Source organism: Papaver somniferum, chromosome 8, assembly GCF_003573695.1.
Source record: "Papaver somniferum cultivar HN1 chromosome 8, ASM357369v1, whole genome shotgun sequence".
NCBI classification, from domain to species: Eukaryota; Viridiplantae; Streptophyta; class Magnoliopsida; order Ranunculales; family Papaveraceae; genus Papaver; species Papaver somniferum.
The window spans coordinates 116,340,064-116,349,898 of NC_039365.1; the positions used below are offsets into that span (position 1 = coordinate 116,340,064).

The window sequence follows — 9,835 nt, forward strand, 5'->3', positions numbered from 1 at the left end:
GCCGAATTCCGGCCAACTTCGGCACCGACCAGGTTCGTCAACTTTTTTTTTTTTTTTTTTATTCTGATTTTATGAGTTGCTCATAACTTGATCATGTTAAAATTTTGTATATGAGCATGTATGAGTGTGAGTTTTGTAGAAACCCTTACTTTTATTAAACGTATGTTCGTTCGATCGTTAGTTCAAGAGACTAGCAATAATCCCTAACTTGAGAGAGATTTTTCTTTTGAAATAACCTTGTGTCCAATGATAAAATTTTGTTTATGAGCTTTCATGAAACCAAAACTTTATCTTAAAAAATGTGAACTTTTCACAAAACTGAAATAAACCTTCGTTTTCAAAGAAAGAATGCTCGTACGAAGGAAAAGATTATTATTTCCTCTCTTTTTTTTTGTACAACCGTGACCTGGTCACGAAAATTTTTGTTTTTATTTTTTACGTGGGTTTTTCTCACTGAATATATTTTCATGAAAAATATATATGAATAGTTCTCGCATATATATATAGCATGCATATATATATTTATGTTGACAAATAATATATGATTTTGAGCAATCGTTAAAGTAAACAATTATTTATGATGAAATATTGTTTTCATGTAAATTTTCATAACCTGGTCGTGACTGTTCACATGATGAAAATTTATGTTCATGATTTTATGAAAAATCGGGTACCAAAGTTTTGTTCGGTTTTCGTAGATTTGAAGAAACGAACAAGGTTTTGAAGTGCTAACTCTTGCATTGCCATCACTATTGTTAGTGGAATCGTAAAAAGGTAAGAATTAAGGATTACCATTTTGTAGTGGATTTATTATCAGCATGTCCATAATTTTATGCTCCTGGTTCCAGAGAATTGTGACTTCCAGTAGCAGCGATTATGAGTATAGTTATTCCTCCAGCTCTTCCATCGAGGATTTCAAAGCTTCTGCAGCCAAATCGAAAACTAAGGCAAATCACACTGAGGGGTCAAAGCCTAACATTCCCCTTAATGACCGGAGAGTCACTTATGCTGAGCTTATGAAGAGAAAAGCCGAGGATGATGAGGCGGACGACCGTCGGCATAAAAAGGATCGAACCCGGCGCCGAATACTAGCGGCTGAGGAAAGACATCGATTTGCTGACGGTGTACCTTCCGACTCTGATGCTTCAGAAGATGAACCAGTGTGGGCGCCAGGGGATCGCAAGATTAAGCCAGATCATCGTACCAAAGAACTCATAGATATTGCGAAACGAGTAGAGGATGAAGTGGAAGAGGACTCGGACGATCCTAATATTCATCAAGACTTCATCAATGGCCCTGATAGTGACTTCGACGAAGAAGAGGATTCTGAGAAGGATAATGATGATGAATCTGATAAATCCGACAACTTCCACGACCACCACCTTCATCTCTTCACGCCACCAGGGAGGAGCAGAGAGATTTTCGCCGGAGCAGTCGATCGCCGGCGTCGTCTGACCACCGGTCGGCGTTGTTGTTTTTTTTTTGCTGATTTCATGAGTTTTTCATGCTTTGATCATATTAAAATTTTATACATGTGTATATATGATTGTGATTTTTGTTGAAAACCCTTGTTTTATTTAACGTATGTTCGTTCGATCATTAGTTCAAGAGACTAGCAGTAATCCCTAACTTAGGAGAGATTTTTTTTTGTATATATAGACCTGTGTCTAATGATAAAATCTTGTTTATGAACTTCCATGGAAGCCAAAACTTTATATTAAAAGATGTGAACTTTTCACAAAACCGAAATAAACCTTCGTTTCAAGGAAAAATGATCGTACGAAGGAAAAGATTATTATTTATTTATTTATTTTGCAAAACCATGACCTGGTCACGATTTTTTTTTATTTTTACGTGAGTTTTTCTCACGTGAAGTATATTTTTCATGAAAAATGTATATGAATAGTTCTCGCATATATATTTAACATGCATATATATATTTGTGTTGACAAATAAAATATGATTTTGAGCAATCATTAAAGTAAACAATTATTTATGATGAAATATTGCTTTCATGTAAATTTTCATAACCTGGTCGTAACTGTTCACATGATGAAAATTATGTTCACGATTTTATGAAAAATCAGGTGCTAAAGTTTTTGTTCGCTTTTTGCAGATTCAAGCAAATTTTAGAGTGTTAACTCTTGCACTACCGTCACTATTGTTAGTGGAATTGTAAAAAGGTAAGAGTTAAGGATTACCATTTTTGTGGTGGATTTATTATCAGCATGTCCATAATATTATGCTCCTGGTTCCAGAAATTGGTGACTTCCAGTAGCAGCGATTATGATTATAGTTATTCCTCCATCTCTTCCGACGAGGATTTCAAAGATTCTGCAGCCAAATCGAAAACTAAGACAAATCACGCTGAGGGGGCAAAGCTTAACATTCCCCTTAATGAACGTAGAGTCACTTATGCTGAGCTTATGAAGAGAAAAGCCGAGGATGATGAGGCGGACGACCATCGTCGTAGAAAGGATCGAACCCGGCGCCGAATACAAGCGGTTGAGGAAAGACGTCGAATTGATGACGGTGTACCTTCCGACTCTGATGCTTCATAAGATGAACCGGTGTGGGTGCCACGGGGTCGCAAGATTAAGCCATATCGTCGTACCAAAGAACTCGAGAGATTGCGATACGAGTCGAGGACGAAGCAGAAGAGGACTCGGACTCGAACGATCCTAATATCCATCCATACTTCATCATGGACCTGACAGTGACTCCGACGAAGAAGAGGATTCTGATAAGGATAATGATGATGAATCTGATAAATCCGACAACTCGGATGAATCTGATGAGTAGCTTTACTCCTGATCTTACTTAAACATTTGAATGTTTTCTTAGTCTTCGTAGTAGACATCTTCTTTATTTGAATAGCTTCACTTCAGTATTAAGATTTTCCTTTTGAATGAGAAATACTTTTAATAATGGAGGTTCTTCTTGATTGAATCAAACAGAGCCAATGCTCATGCACCAAAACCCATCATGATCCTTTTGGACTTGTCTTGGCGGTTTCCGTCTGCAAAATACTATCGTACGTCGCATGTGCTGAGAAAACATGCGACATACACAAAGCCGTGTGGCTTTGTGACTATATCCAGGTTTGGTCAGTCCCAGTACGTTATTTTCCTCCGCGTCTCCAGTATTGATCTTGTTGAAACTTAGGGTTTCAGTAAAACTCGCAACTGAATTGACTACTCACAGAAGATAAGCACCCACCGTATCTCATATATATATCCAAGACTTAGGGTAGTATTTATGCAAATACTTTTCCCGTTCCTGAGTTAGTTTCATCGCGCAGAGAAAATTTTGATTATCATACCTTTCGTCACTATGTCTAGCAGTAGTACGTCTTCTCGAAACGAACCTCGGTCGAAGCATGAAGTGGAAGCGTCCGTCTTAGTAAGTTGTATACTTTCTTCATCTCCATTTGATCAGAGTTATTTATCATAGGAAAATAATTTGTTGCAGGATAATCAGAAAAATCCATATTCTTCTCATAATTCGAGACCCAAGCGAATTGTTAGAGCCCCTGCCCGGTATAAGTCAGCTCATATTTAAGCCGGCACATCTGTGAGTAATCCTATGAATTCTTGATTGAAGTTATACTCAACGGTTTGTCCAATCTTCATCTGAAATTTCAAACTTCTTTACCACAGGTTGATGTGCACGTTGTAGTTGATGCTGGAAAGAGGAGGAACGGGGAGTCAGTTGTCGTGGTTGACGATAGTAACAACCATGTTGACGAAGACTCTAGTGATTTCGTGGAGGCTGTAATTAGAGCTCGTATTCATGAATATCCAATAGCTAAACTCTTCTTTGAAGCTCCTATGATTAATACTATCCCAAATAATGAATTCGTCGGTGAATTCATCATTCCCAAATGTCACGCACCTATGTACACTAAAATTTGGAGACGGTACGGGCATATTGATACGACGAAAATATGGAGAGGATTTCTCCCAACCCTTCTTACTGCGGTGGTCGGACTGTTACCGATCATGAAGAGATGAACGAGATGAATCTGCGAGATGTCAAGAATCATGAACTTCATAGGTGGGATGACATGATCTCGAATTGCGAGACCCTACGGTTCAACGTGAGTTGGCTCCGCCGTCGACTCGAGATGATTAAAATCGACAGGGCAGCGGCTGCTGCTGATGCAATTTCTACCATAACTGGTTTCTTGGAAGAGGAGAAGGCACTCGCCTTAGAATCAGCAAGAGTTGAGAAAGTTGTCCAGGACTTGAAGGTGAAGACCCAAAACTTTCAAAAGAATCTTGACATGGCTGTCTATAAAAATTACTCTCTGCTGTATGGTTTATTCTGAGTGATCATTTATGATTGTTGTTTTCGGATAGGTTTAAGTTTTTCTTTAAGCAGAATAATTGATCATGGTATGAAAGAATCTTTGCTCATTTATGAAATGTTTAATGATCAAATGAGCATTTTTCATACTCTTTGGAGGAATATAAATTACATTTTGAGGAATGCTTGAAACGATAAAAAGATAAGGGTTTTCTATGGATCAGGCATAATACGCTTTGAGCCATTTACCGTTGATGATATTTCCTTCCACTCCTCCATCAATATCTAGGATCTTGGAATATCCACTGGACACTTCCTTGATGATGACATATGGTCCTTCCCATTTCGGGGAGAACTTAGGAGCAGACATATCTTGTTGAATGTGTTTTGCTGTCTTTAGCACCAAATCGCTTACTTGGAATGTTCGACGTCTTACCAGTTTGTTGTAAGCTCTGGAGATCCTTTGTTTGTATGCTTTCACATATTTTTCTACCTTAGCCCTTCTTGACTCGAGCATGTCTAGTTCAACGATTCTTGAATTGGACACTTCGGCTTCATCCCATTGTACTCCACTGGATATTGCGATCCTTGCTGAAGGAATTTTGATTTCTGCTGGAGGTACGACATCAACTCCGTAGACGAGGGAATATGGTGAAGTCCCGATCGAGCTCCTTGGCGCAGTTCGATAAGCCCACAAAGACATAAGAAATTGTTCATGCCACATTCGAGGATTATCATGAATTATTCGGATGAGAATCCGGATCAAAGAAATTCTGTCACATGTTTATTGGCAAAAAGAGTTCCATTATCGGTGACTATGTGTTTGGGAACACCGAATCTGCATATTATGTATTCTTTGATGAAGGCCGCAATTCTGACTCCAGTAATACTTCGAAGAGGAATAGCTTCAACCCACTTGGTGAAATACTCAGTTGCGGTGATGATGTATTCGTGCTGCTTCGAAGATGCTGGATTGATTTTCCCGATGATATCCAGTCCTCAGCTATAGAAAGGCCATGGGCTGTTCACAGAATTCAATGGAAAACAAGGAGTGTGGATGAGATTACCATGAACTTGGCATTGATGACATCTCTGAACGTGTGCAGCTGCATCATCTTCCATGGTCGGACTTGGAGAAATAATTTCTTCTTTCCTTGATTTTCTCCATCGTGCATTTCTTTCAGAATTGTTGAGACTTCATGCCCAGCTAAACATCTTAGTAAAGTCCCGCCAAAACTTTTGCGGTATAAGATTCCGTCAATAAAGACAAATCTTTTGGCTCTATGAATGAGCTTACTCATTTCTTTCTTTTCCGATGGTAACTCATTGTCGTGAAGGTACTTGATGTAAGGCTCCCTCCAGTCCCCAGTGTGATGGACTGTCAAAGCTTCTAAATGATGAGGAGGCGTCTGACAATTGGGACAAGATCTTTGCAGAGCTCTTGACTGGGCCTCCATAGAAGGCCAATAGTATCCCATCCGTTGCATATTTTTGTAAAGTGTCACCACCAACGTCTGCCCGCAGATCTCTTCATGTACGCGTTTGAGTTGCTCGCCCGCTTCGTCGTTCCCGAGGCACCGTGATAAAGACCTATCAGGATTCAGATAGTATAATGCTCCATGAAGAAAGAAATAATTCTTTAGTTCCTTGAGGCTGACTTTCCCTTCTGAAACAGAATTACTCAATTCATGAATAATAGGTGCCCGCCAATCGTTTTCTTGAATATATTCGACTTGAACAAGCCAGGTAGATGACACAGTATGCCTTTGTACCGTGATTGTTTTCTCTTCTCCTTCGAATTGCAGTTTAGAATCGAGGGCTGCTAGGCAGTCAGCATGCCCGTTGTTAGTTCGTCCAGTATGGACGATTGTTGCATCAACAAAATGAGCTAATATCCGATGAGCTTCAGCTCTGAATGGGGCGAGTGTGATTTCTTTGAAAGAGTATGCTCCATTCATTTGATTAACCAGTAGTTTCAAATCTCCTCTTATCTCAAGATGTGTTGCTCCTGCTTGCTTGTCTAGGGACAAACCTAATAAGAAAGTCTCGTATTATGTTGAATTATTGGTGTAATGAAAATCTAGTTTGAATGAATGTGAGAAGATTTCACCATATGGAGACACTAGCACCACGCCCGCTCCTCTAGTTTCGTTGCTAGGAGTGGCGGATCCGTCAAAGTATAAGAGCCACGTCTCTTCTTTGATAACTAAGATTTCTGGAAACTCACCAGGTACATCTTCATGTAACGTTGTCGTGTCTTCGCCTAGAAAAGCAGCAAGTAAGTCGGCAACTGCTTGGCCTTTGATTGCTCTAGGTGGTACACAAGATATGTCAAATTCTAAAATCTGAAGTAGCCACTTTGCTGGTCTCCCTATCAAGGATGGCTTTGATAGTAAAAAATTTATAGGGTCAGCTTTGGAAACAAGCATGCCTCTGTTGGATAACAAATAGTGTTTGAATTTCTGGATTGCATGCACTAATGCTAGACATACCCTCTCAGCTTTCGGGTATCTGAGTTGAGCATCTCTTATCGTACGGCTGAAGTAGCAGATCAGTCGTTCGACCCCTTCTTCATCTTCTTGAGCAAGAAGTTCTCCAATAGCGACATTACTGGAAGTTATGTAAAGTATCAGTGGCCGTCGTTGAACTGGATATTTCATGACAGCAGGTGATAACAGTATTTGCTGTATTTTCTGGAACGCTTCTTGTTGGACAATTGTCCATATAAAACTTGCTCCTTTCTTCAAAAGAGGGGTAAATGAAGCTATGAGTTGAGCCAGTCCAGGAATGAAGCGTCGAATATAATTTACTTTGCCCATAAAACTCTGGAGTTCTTTCACAGTGCGTGGAGGAGGCATGGTAGTATTGACCTTCGTTTTGTCTGGATCGACTTTGATTCCTTCTGCAGTGACCAGGAATCCTAGAAACTTTCCGAAGGAGACACCAAAGGCACATTTCAGAGGATTCATCTTTAACTTGTATTCTCTGCATCTTTAGAAAACTTTTCTCAGAAATTCTAAGTGGGATGCTCGAGTCTTCGACTTCACCACCACATCATCAACATAATCTTCCACTTGCTTGTGCATCATGTCGTGGAATATAGCAGTCATAGCCCGTTGATAAGTGGCTCCTGCGTTATTTAATCCAAAGGGCATCACAGTGTAACGCAAATTCTAAATGGGAGTACGAAACGCAGTTTTATTGGCGTCATGTTCGTACATCTTGATCTGGTTGTATCCGCTGTAACCATCCATGAATGAGAACATACCGTGACCACTAGTTGCATCAACGATCATGTCAATGTTAGGTAGAGGAAAATCATCTTTAGGACAACATTTATTCAGGTTCCTGAAATCAACACAACATCTGATTTGACCATTTTTCTTCTTGACAGGGACAACATTCGCCAGCCATGTTGGATGCTGAATAGGCTTGATAAACCCTGGTGCTAGTAGTTTCTGAATTTCGACTTTGATTTTCTCCTCAACTTCGTGTCTAAACTGCCTAGGTGACTGTTTGATAGCTTTGGAGCCTGGAGTGATGTGCAGATGATGAGTGACCAATTTTTCTTCAAGACCAGGCATCTCTTCGTATGTCCAAGCAAAGATATCCTGATATGATTTTAACAGACTTATCAGTCCTGCCCGCTCTTATGGCGATAACGCAGAGCTAATCAAGATTGGCCTTGGATCCTCCTCCATTCCGATGTTGATCGTTTTGAGATCGTCAGTAGTAGAATCCGTGCCATCTTGCATTTATCGTGGAGCGTCTTGAATTTCTTCATCAGGTGATTGTTCACTCTGATGTGATTCTTCAGGGAGGGGAGAATTTTCATCGTTCTCCCCTGTTAATTGCTAATCTCTGCGCCGGCGGTATGTGGCCCTCCCCTCTGCATCGTGACTGACTATGAAGCGGGATCCCGGTGTTGTGATATGACCTGTACAGCGCTTGACCGGTGTAACAGATGACTGGATCGGCTTAGTGCCTGAAGATGATGGTTTTTCAGCATCCTTTTCAATTGATTCCCAGGTCGGGAGTGGAGTGCTGTAAATCTTCCTGGGAGGTTCAAGGATGTCCTTTTGAGATTCAAGGAATTCAGCGTCATAGACCGGAGCGTAAGGAGATGAGGAAGCCGCAATACAAACAATCTTGTTATTGAGCAGAGATTTCATGCATTGATGATACGTTGAAGGAACCACTTTGTTGTCATGAAGCCACGGTCTTCCAAGTATCATGTGGTAATCAGGCTTTTGTTCGATCACGTGAATTGTGTCCTTTGATTGAATAGGCCCTACTCTTAGGTCTATGTACGCATATCCATATGTATGGATCTGGCTTCCTTCAAAGCCCGTCATCAAGATGGGATGACGAACAATTTTACTCTGTGGGAAATTGGATGCTTTGAGAGTCTTCATGGTAATAATATTTGTAGAATCGCCTATATCGACGAGAGTCCTCTTGAATTCAGAGTCTCTGATAAAACCTGTCACGTACAAGGCTCGGTTATGGCCTTCATCTTCCATGCGGTCTTCTTCTCCAAAAGTCATATTGTTGATCGGGTGCTCAGACGTTATGGACATTTGTTCGACTGCCGGAGACAATGAAGCTACATGCACATCAGACGATATCTAGTTATGTGCGGAAATCGTGTCTTTACGCTGCTCCCTGGAAAAGTGTAAGAGTTCTCAAAAGTTCTCGACTAACTCTGAAACCTCTTGGTCCACCGACTTCTCATAAGTAGTGAAACTGTGAGTTTGAGGGTCACCATGTGACGAGTTAGTCCCCAGCGCTGGGACTTCTGAAGCGGAGGTACTGCCTAACTCGGATGTCAGTCTGATGAGAAAATCGAGTATGTGGTTAATTGTATTTTTCATCAGATCCATGTTCCTGGTGTGGATCTCCAGGACCCGCGCCAACTCAGTCAGAGTCGGGATCTCTCCGTCTCCTGTGCTGTCAGATGTAGTGTTAGCAGGAGGAATGTTGCCATTTGAAAGATTCTGGATCGGGTTTGGAGTAGTTGAATTAGTCCTAAGACCAACCATCTTGTGAAAGCGTGAGATTGCAACCGAGAGATTAATCTCCCACTGTGGTCGCCAATTTGTAGATGGGGAAAAACGATTTGCTGGTTTTTACGGAATTGAGGAGATGACGGTGTGAAGACTCCTTGAACCGAGCAAATGCTCAACCTCACACAGATGCACTGCAAGAAGGGAGTGCTTTAAGTTTGAGAGATCAATCTGTAGGAATCCGGCCTAAACCAAGACAATGTTCATTCCAGAGTCAATTCGGTCACAAGAGAGGATGGGATGATCTGTAGGAGGGAAGCTGAGAAATGTGTGATATCAATGGTGATCGAGATTGTAGGTGTGTTGTGTATTCTGCGTAAGAAGGTTATGAATGATTGAATTTACTCAGTTGAGAGTGATTTCTCAGACGATGAGTTCGTGTAGACGAAAGATTGTCTGTGTGAACTTGTCGAGAAATTCTTGTCTGTTTCAATCAGAATTCAGAGACTTATTTGTATTAC

The 9,835-nt window shown here is 40.8% G+C and overlaps 1 protein-coding gene across 1 annotated transcript; it reads left to right on the forward strand.

Annotated features, from left to right (window-relative positions):
* Positions 1-818: 818 nt before the first annotated feature.
* LOC113305954 (transcription initiation factor TFIID subunit 11-like) lies at positions 819-2,561 on the forward strand. The gene is made up of 2 exons (XM_026554945.1): positions 819-1,433; positions 2,259-2,561. Exons 1-2 carry the CDS (start codon positions 819-821, stop codon positions 2,559-2,561), a joined length of 918 nt encoding a protein of 305 aa, XP_026410730.1.
* The last annotated feature ends 7,274 nt before the right edge of the window (positions 2,562-9,835 follow it).

Excerpts from the sequence above, each read along its gene's own strand:
- LOC113305954 (XM_026554945.1), top strand. The coding sequence starts at position 819 with ATGTCCATAATTTTATGCTCCTGGTTCCAGAGAATTGTGACTTCCAGT. Across the intron at positions 1,434-2,258 it reads GAGAGATTTTCGCCGGAGCA|AAATTGGTGACTTCCAGTAG; the intron begins GTCGATCGCCGG and ends TCCTGGTTCCAG.